General features: G+C 38.4%; 1 protein-coding gene across 1 annotated transcript in view; it reads right to left on the bottom strand.

Moving 5' to 3' along the window:
• Window positions 1-15,564, bottom strand: part of ROR2 (receptor tyrosine kinase like orphan receptor 2) — a gene marked incomplete at its 3' end in the record, with an annotated part of 144,992 nt that overhangs the window by 39,457 nt on the left and 89,971 nt on the right. The window contains exon 2 of the mRNA XM_080362410.1: window positions 5,077-5,154. Within this exon, the coding sequence (XP_080218536.1) occupies window positions 5,077-5,154 (78 nt within the window). The remainder of the gene's footprint in view (window positions 1-5,076; window positions 5,155-15,564) is intronic.

Here is a 15,564-nt window from a genome sequence, read left to right on the forward strand (position 1 = left end):
TGCTATGAATACCGTAATAAATAACTAGTCTTCACAGAATTTGTAGGTAATCTATGAAGATATCAAAGACCTGTGGAGTGCTCTGGGATTATAAAAGCACTGAACGCTGCCGTAAGAGAAAACAAACATGAAAGCTTCTGAAATTCAAAGCATTTCTTTTTAGAGGAGTGTATAACAACACCACTGTAAGTACGAGAGTTTAAGGGGATGTGCATCGTGCCATCACATGTGAGCAGGCAGTTCGAGTCCAGTAAAGTGACCCTTCCCACAGGTAAGTCAGGACTGGAAATACACTGAGAAACACCATCCTAATAAAGAGGGGAGAGGAAGGTCTAAGACCCATCACTTCTCACACAGACCATTCTCCTAAATACAAAGCAGTCTTCTCAGTTTTTCACTCCTCTGCTTTCTTTAACCTCAGTGTGAAGATGAGCAATCTACAACATATTGGAACCAGGTTAGGCAATGGAAGAGATGTTGGCAGCTCTCCCAAAATACACATAAGCAGTTACGGAAACTACACTATTAAATACCTCTACATAATATTTCCAGATGAAATTATACCTTTACAGCCTAATTTAATCCCATTATTTGCACCCCATCTTCCATACTATTTGTGATCTCAATGTACAAAAATGCAGCCAGAAGCATGTAAAATAGAGTGATTTGGATCACATGCACTTCAAGTGTACTTCCAAACAAATTATAGACAATTCGAGAATGAAGCAGAACTAGCACTGAAATACTGCCACAATGTGCACATTGTCCTCCACACTGAAATTAGTGGATTTAAGCTCTTTTATTAGCAGAAGGAAGCGTATTTTTGAGTAGTGTTTGCTCACACTTGAAGGACTGGAGACCTTACCTAGCCCAAGAATCCAATCCTTTGTGGTGGAATGGTTTTGTTTTCTGAACCCCCCCAAGATGAGAGTGAAGAGGCAGATACCACATGTCCCAGGCTACTTCCCATTTATAAGCACATTACTGCACATTTAGAGAGCACAACAGTGCAGTTAGGATGTGGACTGTTCTTTGGGTCACCAGTAGTGCAGATAAAACCCCACCACTTCTAGAACACATGCAAATGATTCCTGACAGGTTACCTTATGTCAAGTCAAAGCTACCAGGATAGTCCAGCTGTAACTTGGATTTCTGATATAGGTACGTCTTGAACCAGAAATAGTTCCCAGACAGACTTGTGCAGAAACGACAGTTAAGGTTAGAGGCTTGAGACATCATGTCTCCTGGAGAAACCCAACTCACTCAATGTCTCTGCTATTGCAGGTTGCCCTTACTCATTCACTTCTCTTAAATTTTGATGTGTACTGCTCTAATATCCCCAGCATCGGATATTATTTATGACGTAAGATTTTACGGGCAGTTCATCGTATGCATGAAGAGTTAATATTTTACCCTTCAATACCTTCCCCAGACTTGATTTAAGAGCACAAGATGGCAAACAGTGACCCTGTCTGTGGTGATACACCAACAGCGATCATCACCAAAGAAAAGCTTGGGTTTGTCTTGTGCCACAACCCTTGCATTTATTTGTGATTAAGAGATATGGTTTTTTTCTCCTCTGGGCTTCAGAAAGGAAAGATCCCTGTTAGCCTTGTCCTGGCTGACCCTCTGCTGCTGTGAGAGACAGAAAGGGAACTTCGCTCCTTCCCCAGCATCACTGTCAGGACAAGCTGGCCAAGTGCAGGCAGATGGGCAGAGAGCAGCACAAGACCCAGCAGACAGTAAGCCTCAGTGTCTCCAGAGAAAAGAATGGAGCAGACACATTTATGCCTCTTGTGCAGGGGAAAGAGGCTTATCAGGCACCAGGGAGAGTGTGTTAGAGCATCTGTTGCAAAACAGAAAGCCACCAAGAGACCCTCAACTGAAGCCAAGACTGGGCAAAGGATCATCTTTGCAAGGACTCACTGGACTGGAAGGATATTTCTGCTCAAATCCTTTTATTTTTATTCCAAACTAGAACTAAGTTCTTCTAAAGCAAATGCTCACTGTTGTGCTCTGGTTTTCAGCAAAATATTGCACTGAGGCAGTGCTCTTCTGATGGTTCTGGTGCTCACTTAAAGGAAACAGGTGAAGATAAATTCTCCTCAAAGCCCTAGCCAAGTCGTGGACCTACCCCATCAGCTATCAGAAGGCTAGCTTCACTTGTAGGAATAGACTTACAAATTTTTTTAAGTGCACATTATTAATAACACCTTTCTTAATCTGGTTACTTCTTTGGAGACAGACCCACTTTTTAGGACTTCTGGATGATTTAGTGGAGAGAGTTACCTATACGCTTAGTCATTCTAAAGTCGTTTTGAGTATTATTGAAGCCTATTTATTACTATCTCCATGACTGTTTTGGGTCTATTCTATGATCAGAAAAAAAAAAAAAAAAACAACAAGGTGATTAAAAAAAAAAAAAGAATAACTGAACATTTCTCAAGTAAGGAAAGAAGCTGAAAGACTATTTCTAATGGCCTCAATGGTATGCACAAGTTGCAAAACTGTCTAACGATTTTTTGAAACAAAAATTGCTACCTCACTATGATACAGAAACACCTGGGTTAACATTCCAATGAAAGAAATAAAAAATTTCAGCTGAGGGATTTTTGCTTATTTTGAGAATTTTGTGGCTGCAAAAATAAAAAGGGAGCAAAATTAGTCAATTTCCAGACCAGACATGCTGGAAACTAATAACTGGTCCTATACCAATGAGTCATATAAGAACAAGGGTCTCTTTTTTATTTTTTTTTTTTTTTCTGAAGGAAATACAAAATCCTTATGATGTAGAAATGTTTGAGATGTGATTAATTACTTCCTTAGACAGGTATTGCCTGTGGCCCTTAAAAAAAAAAAAAAAAGTAACTGCAACGCCTTTCTCAGCAAGAATTTAAGCAAGTAATGTCACATGAAAAAAAACATTTTCTATTATGTCTGTACCCTTAAAATCTCAGACATAACAAAAGAGTAAAGTAGGACCAATCTGCCAAGTAAACAAGCCTGTCAAATGAAGTTAAAGATTAAACATGGATCTTTTCCCATCAAAAGTAGTGAGTACATTAAGTGTGGAGTGGTTGAAACAACTGTAGTATACAGTCCTGTTGACAAGAATTACTATTTCTATAATTTATTCCCATAATGGATGACAAAATTTAATCCTCTAAAATAATTTGGGAGCTTCAGAAAGTGGAAAAGAGTTGAGAATAGAAGTACACCAAATAGAAGGGATATAGTCCCATACTGATCATCAGTAGGAACGTGGTTAGAGATATGCAAACATCAACCTGTCTTCTTTTATCTAATTAAGGACAGAAATTAATGGAAGATTCTGTAAAAAAGCTTCTAATAGGCACAGTTAAGGTAAAAAATCTAACTAGTGTTCAGGTGAAGCACAAGAAGAATTACATATGTCCTGGTTTTGGTTAAAATAAGACCAGTTCTCTCTTAGTCAATTTTCCTTTCAGCAAAGTTCTTCTAAGTAACTGCATTTTTCTGAATTTGGCTGCATGTTTTCCAGATAGTGTCCACTCCAGAGCTGATAATACCTCCTCTTTACAATTTTACTGAGCTAATGGTAGGAATGGTAAGCAGAAAAGGCCTGTGTTTAGCTTTTATTGCTGTAGTAGTCAAGGTCACTGATAGACCCCCGCAAGTGAGGTTTCTTAAAAGGGAGAGGTGGACAAAACAGGTCACTCAAACTGACCAACAAGATATTCCATGCCATACACGTCAGATTCAGTTTAAAGCTGAGGGATCACAAGGGTCTTGCTCTCTTCCTCTATAGCCAGCATATGAAGAGGACCCTGCCTGTTCTCCTGCCTGCAATCCTGATCCTGATTCCAGTCTGGGCGTTTCCGAATCCAGTTCCCATCTACTTCACAGTCAAGCCCAGGATTTCCGGGTGTTTGCCCTGTAGGCAACTGTGTCCATTCACTAGGCTACTCTGGGAAATTCAATATTAGTTTTATATATTTTGCATTATTTCTTTCATTATTAGTATTATTAGTAAAGCTTTATCAAACTTTCCAACTTGCAAATCTCTTGTCCTTTTCCCTTTCCTTATTGGAGAGGGCAGGGGTTAACAGACACCATCTTTCACACTTTATTGCTGCCCTGCAATAAATGGACATTGGATAGTTATGAAAACAGAGACTATGTTCCAAGCTGCCCTCAAAATTTATGTTCTTCTGAAAGAGAAGTTCCAAGAAGAACACCTGACTGGCACCTCAGTGCTTCATAGGCTTCAATGTGTGCTCAGACTGCTGAGAATGCTAAGGCAGAAAGCAGGCTGAACTCTTCATGCTCATCAGATTATGTGACATCTTTCCTAAGCAGAAGGGTTGACTTTGCTACAGCAGTGCATCCAAATAAAGAAAAAAAATCTGAACTTCAAGTAAGAAAACATGTTTCTTCAGGTAGAACATCAAAAATGTCCTGCTTTAGGAAGCTGCAAACTGTAATTGGAATCACAATTTGCAGTAATTATATGCATTTTCTGATCCAAGAATTGCGTTTGGATCTATAGTTTAAGTGGTATAGTATCATAAAATGTTACGCTATAACAACAAATTACTAGAAATTCTGCCATTAAAGTCTGTTTTTTAAAAACAAAAAAATCAGTAATTATCAAAGCTAAGTAAAAATTAAGTATTCATGTATTGCCATGGGCTAGATTTATTTATGTCAATCCAAAGATACTTAGAGATACTGATACTTAATATTTACCCATAGATGCCAAGTGTGGCACTGTATAAAATAAAATCATTTTCATGGCACTAACATGACAGAAAATATGCTAGGAAGGTAATAATGGCCCTCTGTATTTGGGTTAAAAATCTAATCCTTCAGTGTGGAGGGACTGAACACGCTTGAAAATTAATTTTTATAGACTCCTGTAACCTTGCTATCCCTGGTTAGTATCAGAAGTATTAAGTCACACAAGGCTGCCTTTCTTACAGACTTATATTCACAGGTAAATGAAGTGAACATATAATAACATGATTTTGCGGGTCCTTTGTAAACTATGTTTATATTTGGGCAGGGGGAAAAAAGAGTAACTACAATTAATTCTACCTTTAGGTGTTGGAATTGGTCTCTCAAGTCCATCTGCATGACCTAAGGGGTCATTTGAATCTGGAATTTCCATTTCACCTAGGAAAACAAACAAAAAAAAATTGTTGAATTGATGTTACGAGTTAATCTTTTTCTTAAACAGCATTACAACAGTAAGTTCAACAAACTCATTCAGTCTGGATCCTGGTTCCAGAGTAGCACAAAGGAAACACCTACTAACAAGGTCAAGATCTATGCACTGCAGATCAGAAAACTTTACACTCATTTACCCTGTGGACTTACCTACTTAAGCAGTACCTGAGGTTTACTGAAAATCTCAGGTACAAAACCAGCATAAATCTGCTTTTGAAGTTTACAGTAATTACAGATTCTACTGATTACTTTACAGTCATTCAGATTCTATTTCCGGATGTCAGCCTCACCATCTCTTCTGACTTTCTTACCCTGTTCTCAGCCATGTCCCTAAAATATATCTCCCAGAAATTAAAATATCATAACCTTTATCCCAGCATTTCACAGGGTAATGAAAAGGATGGACATCTTTCTGTGTGCCTTCCTTGTTTGTGAGTAACATATATCAGAACAAGGTAGAAAAAATGTTTAGCTAGTATTTTGTGCAGACAGCAGACAATTCTTCCATGTTCCATTGCTTTTGCAGGTCTTACTCTGACCATTATAAAATGTGGGTTCACCTGTCCACTCTCGCTTTTGAAAATACAACACTGTGAGAAACAGAGCTGAACTTACAAATCAGATAAAGGCACAGGAGTGTTTTTACTAAAACAGCTTCCCAAATTACATCCCCTGTAGCTTTGTAGTTCCTAATTTACATTCAGTCATCTAAATTCCCTACCACCTCGGCGTATCACCAAGAGAACATTCAAGTGTAAGGTCATCGGGATCCAAAGTGAAATATGTGGGTTTTGCTGTAGATTTGTTATGGGTATACATGGTAATGTATTGGTGCCATGCTTTAACTTGAGCTAGCAATATAACCACGAAAGCTGCTCACTCGCATTCCCCTCACCCAGAAAAGGGGAGAGAATCAAAAGGGAAGGGCGAAACTAGTGGATTGATATAAACACAGTTTAACAAAATACACTAATTTACTGCTACTAATATGTATAAAATGAAAACAAAATACAAAATAAAAGATACTCAATGCAATTCCTCACTAACTCTGTCCACATGGAGCAGCCAGTCCCAGGCAGCAGCACCTGGTCCCAAAGCCGATCCCAGAGAGAGAAAAGAAGAAAAAGGCAGGAAGGCCCAGAGGCCTCTGCAAAACAACAGGATGGCAAAAGGCCAAACTAAAGAAACTGCCAAACAGAAATCCATTGAACAGGTCTCCATCCCCACTCTCAAAAAAAAGCACTCTGAACTTAGCCAGAAGATCCCGACTCTCCGTAAGTATGATGCGAGACACTAATGGGGTTGAATACTCTTATAGATTAGCCTGGATGTCAGTCAAGCTCTGCCCCATCCATGTCTCCCTTCCTAGATGCCTCACACCTGTCAGCAGTGAGTTCAGAAATGCTCTTGGCTCTCAGACCAGAGCAATTAAAAACATTAACTCTGTACTGTGGTGTCATCTTATTGTTCTCAAACTAAATCCAAACAATGACAGTGCTAGCTATGCCAACCAAATATTTCTAACTACATGAAGAAAATTAAAACATTTTCAGTCAAACCAGCACAGTTGGGTAAAAGGAAATTAGGGAAAAGGCTCTCCCTCTTCCTTTTTTCCCCATTCCCTTTCCTTCAGACTAAACTCTACAACACTGACTGCAAGTCAGAGTGATGAAACACAAGTAACCCCATCCCTACCTTCCACCACATTATGAAAGAAGAAAATAATCAAGACTGCTATTATTTTTTACTTTTCCTTTATGTTTTTACCAGTTATTTGAGAACATAAGATTCAGCTCACTTGCCTTTGACTTTACTAGGTGAAATACAGACATCCTCTACCTCAGGCTGGGTGTAAAGCTATTTATTTTGTTACAGTACTGCCACCTTGTCACTGCTTGACCTGTCCCTTCATCTCTCACAGTTTGAGGTTACTAGCCTGGCAGTACTATTGATTCCACTTGAATTGTGTGGTCATTCACAGACACCCCAATTAGAGCAAGACTGAAGACAGTACTGTAACTCTGGTAAGATACTCTCTTTCAAATTCGAATGGCCAAGGCTTGGGCAGTCATCTTCTACCACTCCAGGCACTGGCTAATGGAAATGATAGATAGTCTTCATCTGCAGACCAGAGGGAGAAAGAGAATTGGGTGGCAAAAGTGGTGGCATCTCAAATTGCCATTGCAAATCCTGCCTCAGTGTGTCTTCACACCCCTGAGGGCATGGTGTGGAGTCAGTGACTGACATTTTACTGTACAGAAGTTTTGCTGATTTGTTTGATTCAAATTTCAGCAGAGATACGCCATGTCTCATTTTTACCAAGGGGGAGCAAGGCAAGTTCACCTCTATTCCCTTGCTTCTGTTTGAACTCCTCTGCGTCACAAAAGTCACACGGGACAGCAACATTTACTGGTCACAAGGAAGAGAAATCCAAGATGAAACATTGGAGTAAAAAGAGGAGTAGGAAAAGCAATTGTTCTTTTAGTCCACAAGTATCTGCATTTGGCTTGTTCTGCTGATCATAATCCACCAGCATTCACAGGATGAAACATTATTTGTAGAGGCACATTCTTAGGGACACGTGGTTGCTTAACATTCAGACCTCCACACTCCAAACTGGCCAAGGGCTGCGTGGCACTTTTGATGTAATACCATGTGTTCAACTTTAAAATATTTGTTTCCATTTCTTCAGTCATTCACTGGGATTCACAACAGGAAGGAACACTGCACGCTCAGAAAAATGAGCACAGAAATGGCTTCCTCTCTCTTCACTCCTCAGACCCGTATCTTTGAATTTTTTAAAGCTTTTCAAATCAAAGATCATAAGAAAGAAAAGCACTTGCTGATCTTAAAATCTTTCAAGAATAGTTTAGCGTGACACACTCTTGTGCTTGATGTGTTTACATCTGGAAAACACATTAACTTCCAGATGTGCTTTATGCAATTACAAACCATAGACACCACCTATCAGCAGAGTCTCCATAACTAAGCAAAGTTAAAATTGAAAATCCTTTGTGTACTTTGTAAATTATAAATACAAACCAGCTCTGTCATTTAATCTTGCTTTTATGAAATAAAAATGCATATTTTCGGTAATATGCAAAACTCTACTTCAATCACATTTATTACGAATTCCCAGCTTTAACCCTAAAATTTCTGTGCCACAACCTAAAATAGAAAAAAGTTATTACCAAAATGAAATATTAAGTTTTTTATACCATAAATACTTCTGGATCAGATGACCAACAGGTCACTACAACCACATAAAACATTTTCTTCTTGACTTAAAAAACCCTGCAGTCAAGAACTTCCAAGGAAAAAGCCTTACATTCTTGTTGAACATTATTCTTAGTGCTTTCTGATTTGCATTAGTAACTTAGTACCTTTTTCCTGCTAGAATTAAATCCGTAGTGTTTTCCTCAACAGACAATAATTCCTGTTGTCATTTTTTCTTTAATTCCTCTCACTGTAGTGCAGATGCACCCTGATCTTGTGCCATCACCAACTCTCTGCTGTCTTTTCCTTGTTTGAAGACCCTACACAAATGTGCTCCTTTCCAAATCTGATTTTTCACTTACAACCCTCTTCCCACTTTGTTTATTCAATATTCCAGTAGGGGTATCCCATTTCACTTTTCTTCTTCCTACTTTCCGTATCTTTCCCTGGCAGGATTTTTATTTGTTGTTCCAATGCCTGAAGGGGAGGAAAGTCCACAAAGTAATTTTAAGCATCTAACTTTCACTGTCATTCTTGATCAGCCATCAGATACTGCTAGAAAAGATATAATTGTTCATTAAACTGATTTTAGATACAACAAAGATGACATCTTTTTTAATATCTATTACAAATACAGCATTGTCATACAATGCTAAGAAAAATGGTAGACCTGCAAAACACACAATTGGCAGAACAGCAGCAACCCACAAAACAGTTGTTATTAAAAAGTGATAAGATAAATGCTCAATATTTAAACCTTACATGTGATATTATCAATTTACACTGGCAAGAAGTATGCTAACTAGCACGCTACTGCATAAATACGTAGTTAACCGAACACAAATCAATCACCCTGGTGTCTGCGAAGTGTCTCAATGAACGTATCCATATTGGTGAAACCCCCACAGCACACTGGACAACTGTGCAGGTATGTACAGAAAACAGCTGCACAGGCTTGTACAGTCCAAGCCTGAAAGAGAGTGGAGAAGACAAAAAAAAATTGCTAAAGGGGATACAGGCTATCAAACTCTCTTATTCAAGGCTACAAAGAAAGTGAAGCAGACAGGAAATGGGAGTAAAGGCAGACCTCACTGAGGATAATGGAGACAAATGGAAAGAGTGCACATGGCAAAGGTTATTCTTAACACAAGATCTGTTCAGAACTGTGACTACTGAGGACCGAGATCTTGGGCTCAGAATAATTAGTTCCATAAAAAGAAAAGTAAATCCAACCAGTATTGGGTATTTCTAGGAAAGGAATGAAGAGTAAAACTGAAAGCATAACTATGCTGCTGGGTAAATCTATGGCTTGCTCTGATACATTGAACACTGTGTGCCATTGAGGTCCTTTCATCTCAAAGGGGTACAGAAGAGTTGGAAGAGTTTCAGAGAAGAGTAGTAAGGATAATGAAACTTATAAACCAGGTTTTGTACAGCTGCTAGGACTTGTCACTCCTGGAACGAAATGGCTGAGGTAAATGACAGTAACAGTCTATGGAATGATGAGTATCTTAAAGAGGATGGACCAATCTCTCAGTAGAAGCAATAACAGTATGAAGGAGAAAACAGCAAAAAGCAATTCCAAAATAAAACAAACACAACATAAAGTTTTCTCAAACAAGATATTGTTAGGCTGTGGGCAGAGGTCATATGGGCAACAGGTGAGACCAGGCAAGTTCATGGAGAAAAATCCATTGAGACCTAACTAATTCACAGAAATCCTGTGCATGCAAGGAAGTCTCAGCATAAAATGGCTGAAGGCTAGACCCAACATAAAATGGTATTGTGTGCACCAGACCTCGTCTTATACTTCAGCATCTCGCTTTTGCTGCCATGAGAGCCAACACAGGGTTGCACAGATCTCTTAACTGCTCGAGTGTGGTTACTCTCACATTTTTCACTTGTATATGTTCTCTGGTCAGACATTAAATGTATCACAGCTTATTTCTGAACACCTTCAATTTATATTTGCAGTGAAAGTGTCAGGTAGCAAAGATCACCAGTGTCTGTCTTCCTTTCACACCGCATGACCAGACAAGACCAACATAACCAGAACTCAGCCTGAATGTCAGTCACCAGTATGGGACAATGTATGTGCCACATGTCGGACCGCTAGGAATACCCCTCTTTTCAGAGATTACTCAGTCAAGTAAAATGCAGATGGTGTAAATAGTACTGCTTGGAAACTGCTCATTCACACAAAAAAGGACTTCCTAACTTTTCAGGGCAACAAATGAAGCTATTTCAATTTAAAGAAAATCCCGCTCTAAAAGAGAAACTATATTTACAGTCAGTGTTCTGTACTTGTGATGTACAAAATACATTCTGTTTCTTTGGCTTACTATGGCAAACTGCAGCAAGAAAACAAGCAGTACAGAAAATGCTTTTCCAAACTGAATATAAAGAATTGTTGCTTCTTTCGTCAGTTCCCTTTTCCTGAAAATATGAGGAAGATTTGCTTGCTGACAAGGTCCAGTGCAGGAGGCCCCACTGCTCTGTTTTAGGCACCAATAACGAACACAATACACAAGCAAATATCCTGTACCATTGAGACAGGAATGCCATTTCACATATTCAAAAACTAAATTGTCAAACTGACCACAATGCCAACCCACAAGGCATACACCATTCATCATAAAGGAGCAAGATTTTTCCCTCTGAAATGGTTATGAGTTCACAGATCATTCATTATCTGAGAGGTAATTGCAATAAACAGATTTCAAAATGCTCATGGTCATAAGCAGACATCAAAACAATACATTAATCTTCATTAAAAAGCCAGCCACAAGGAGGCAGTTATAATTGATACCAGGGACAAACCAAGGCCTCAGCCTCACACAGGAAGAGAATAACAAAGCCAGGTATTTTCAACCAGAGTGGGCCTGATTAATTTAGAGCAGTTAAGGGCTGGCTGATGCAATGTCATGAAATATTAATAACTGTCTTTTCAGCTCTTGCAGAGCACAAATGAGATCTTAAAAGATGGGAAATTGCACAAATAGTTCCTATTATTTATTAAAAAGGATAAAAAGGAGTGCCAGAGAATTACAAACCCATCAGCTTAACTTCAATTCCTGGAAAAAATAAGGGAACAAAGAGTTTATTTTTAAGCATTTACAATAAAGCAGAAAGATGAGTAATAACTGACATAGAAGCCAACACTGAAATAACTTACATGGATTAGAAGTGAACATAAGTCAACAATCTCAGGCTACTGGAAACAAGGCAAATATCATACCGGCACACAGAAACAGTAGCAATCCTTCCAGTCTGCTCAATGCCAGTAAAGCCCTGCAGTGCTTTCTCCACTTTTTTGTATTCCATTTCAAGATGGTTGTGGGTCCAATTGAAACACTACAACTAGTGCCATGAGGATGGTCTACAAAGCATGACCAACAAAAGGAAAGAAGTGATTGACTACTAGGTCTCCTTGGTCTGAAGGAGATGAGGTGTGGACTGAGAGCTAGCATTCTTCACAGACCTCAATAAATGAAATTTTCCAGGGTGGCAGATGAGGCAAGAATCTATGGCATGTGATACTGCAAAGATACAGCTAATGCTGCTTCTCCCATGGTGAGACAGAACGTCTTAAGATCTTACTCGGTCTCATGATTCTGTGAGGAAAACAACCATCCTCTACCGTTGTATGTTAAATCCCAAAGCTTACAAATAAATCCTTCAACATTAACAATTGCACATAGCTACAATTAGGGAAACTGCAGATTTTTGTTCAGCCATTCCTTCGACTCATCAATAACCCTGTTTCTGGAGCTGAAATTATTTTCAGATTTAAACAGTAATATGCAAACTTTGCTTCCTGCGGCTGTAACCTTTGACTCAGGTTCTAACTTTCTTCCAATAACATACATCTCTCAAACTCCCTCTCTTCAGCCTAATACCCTCTAATATTCTGTTCTTTTCTTCATAAAACTTTGTTGACCTTCTGTCAATTACTAACCTCTGGAGCTCCCAAACAAAGGGCCCACTGTACCCTTTGATTCAGCTGCCAATCTGATTACTTTGGCTGGGGGAGGCACGCTGCTTGGGTTGCTGAATCAGGGCCTTTCATTGAAATTTCTCTTTTCCAACATCTGCAGCCCCTGGCAACCAATTGCAGAGTGGGCTTGGCAGACCTGTAAAGGGAGGTGAATAGTCTACAAAAGATGCAGTTTGTAGCATAAAATCAGTGTGCCCCTTTCATAGTGACGGCAGATGAGAAACTCCACTGCACACGTTGCTTAACTACTGCAGCTTTGTATAAAAATAACTGAAAATGGGGAAAATAAACTGCACTTTTTGGTGCCGTTGCTCTACTCGGACTACTGCAAAGTCTGAAAAACAGGCACTCTTTAGCCTACTATCAGCTCGCAAAGCATACTATTCACAGGATAGTATGTTAACTAGGTAGTTTAAATTTACTCTTTCACCATCCAAAATTCTTTATAGTTACTTTCAGTTAAATTCATAGTAATAAAAAGCTCTCACTATGAGACCATTAGAAAAAGAATGAGCTTTCCAAGCCTGCTCTGTTATAACATCAAAATAAAATTAAATAAGTATATTTAAAGTAAAACCAACACCAGCCTGCAAGTCATAGAACCTTCAGAAACTGGTAGAAAACACAGACAAGAAACCTTTTACGAGAGCCAGGGTTGTTACACAGAATAAATTCCCACAATTTATAAGCATTCCTTATTGAAGAAAATATCTCATTCCATTAGTCTGAATTCACTCCTCTTTAGATTTTTTCTGTTTTACCAAACAGCTCTATAGAAATGGTTTCATTTCAGTAAGTATCAGAAAAACTACTCTGTTGCAAAATCTGCAAACTGCACTAGTGTAAAAAGGCAGATCTGAGGTTTACCGTCTGTACCAGCAAAAAGAGCTTCATTATTTCTTTTGGACAGAAATTTTACCATTGATTTAAAATAAAATCCAAACAAACACAAATGTTAAACCATCTTCATTCTGCACAGTGAGACCTCATTTCTCGAACATATCTTACCAGAGATTCAAAATCCTATACTTCGGCATCCTTTTGCCATTTGAACGCATAAAGAGGGAATCTGCATATTGCATTTATCTCTGTTACTGTGAATGTTTGTGTTCACAGACTGATACAAGACACACTAGCTGTCTGTTTTGGAAAACTAGTAGTCAAGTGCCTCATGAAAAACTTACTTAACAAATTTCACAAGCTTTCTTCAGGAACTTCCTTGTTTTATAAAACAATCCTTATTAACTTACCATCAAACCACTATAAAACACAGTAAAAGAAATCAGCTGGCCATCAGCACAAAACTGCATAGAAAGATTGATTCTTGTTTTCCACACACAGCTGCAATAAACCTCCAAAGCAGGAAAAAAAAGCATACTAAAGATGTAGTTTATCCTCTTAGTTGTCAGCCAGGCACCTCACCAAGTATTATGAAGTCAGTGTGAAAAGAACAAAATCAGATAAATCATTTAAAATATTATTACCAGGGATTCAAATACAGACTTCAAGGAATACTTTGATTTATTTTAATGCCTCATACTGTTAATGCATATTTTACATTAACCACACAGCTGCATTTTCAACTGCACTGTCAATCTTTACCTTTTCATTACACAATCCTTGTCTTTGAGCTTAACTATTAAATAACTTAGATTCTTCCTCCTGCAACTTGTTTTTCCCACTTAAAATGAGAGTTCAGATATGTTAGTGAGACAAACCACAGATACAGATTTATTCAGATTTCATTTACAGAGGAACCTTCACTAACAGCTGTTGTAACATTGCAGTAAACCAAGCAGCGCACATGGAAAAGATTTTAAAATCACTATTTTCAATGCAAAATCAAGGTGATGAAGATGATCTGAAGATGATAAACTTTGAATTACAAATTATTCTATTACTTCACAGCCAAAACACTCTTTTGAATAAAGTCCAAGTCCTTTTATTTTACAACACAGAGTGAAAATCATTACACAGGAACACAGTCTGCACAAAGGAACATCCAAATCCTACTTTCAGTTCTTAGGACTTCCTACAAAGTCCTGGTCAATTCACCTTAGGCCGGATTGCTAGAAGCATTTGATGAGGAAAGATGCAGACAGATGTCTACCAGGATCTTCAAAAGCTTGTGGTCACCCAGATCGCCTGTCTGCAGTAAATATCCCTTAATCTTTTGTACCTCGGTTGCCCAGGGGCTGAGAGGGGAAAAGGTTAGCTCCCTGATGTGGTTCCCAGTGCAGCTGCAAGACTGTTTGAGTCAGCACAAGGAAGGGAGCAGCATAGAAGCAAGAAGATGGGGCAGAGAAAAGGCAGCAGTGTTTTGATGACTGTAGTGATTTATGCCACTTTCAGCTGATCACAGAATTCCAGACTTAAGCCTTATTTCTTGCACACTGTGGCAGAGAAAACTTACAGCCACTGCAGAGCACTAGCTTTCCCCCTATTAAAAAAAAAAAAAAGGGGGGGGGGGGCAAAAATTAAAACACTATTTGAAAACAAGATGCAATTATGCCAATAAAACTGTTCTGAATGTTTAATAAGTAAGAATGAACTCCACGGTATTTACAGCATAAAATACTTGAGGCTTTTTAAACCACAAATTGCATTTCAATGTCATTTCTAATTTAGCAACAATGGAACTAAGTCTCTGAGCTATTGCAAATGTAGCTTTTCTGTACAACTGTATGTTGACCAGTCCAAGTTGATATACTGAGGAGCATATAAAAGACTTAAACCATGGAAAAAACACAAGTCATTCTGGATTTCATAACAAATGGTTTCTGGTATTGCATTATGCTAAAAAAAAAAAAAAAAAAAAAAAAGTAAAGCGATTGTGGGTACATTCCAAAGCTCTTCAGCACTTCAGCTATAAAATCAAAGTTTAAACACAACCAATAGAGGCTCCGAACACACCTGCAGTAGCTCAAAGAACACCAAGCAACATGATAATTATCCATGGCACTATACATGATTGATTATTTTACTGCTTCTGGCTGTGAAAACAAAATGGTCTCAACCAAAAGGTTGAAAATAATCATGATTTATGAGTGTAACACTCCATCAACTGAGATAAACAATGTTTTGCACAGTGTTTTTTTTTTCTGAAAAATAATTTAGCATCCAAAAATACCAGCCCTGTTTGC

Source organism: Nesoenas mayeri (assembly GCF_963082525.1).
Source record: "Nesoenas mayeri genome assembly, chromosome: Z".
NCBI classification, from domain to species: Eukaryota; Metazoa; Chordata; class Aves; order Columbiformes; family Columbidae; genus Nesoenas; species Nesoenas mayeri.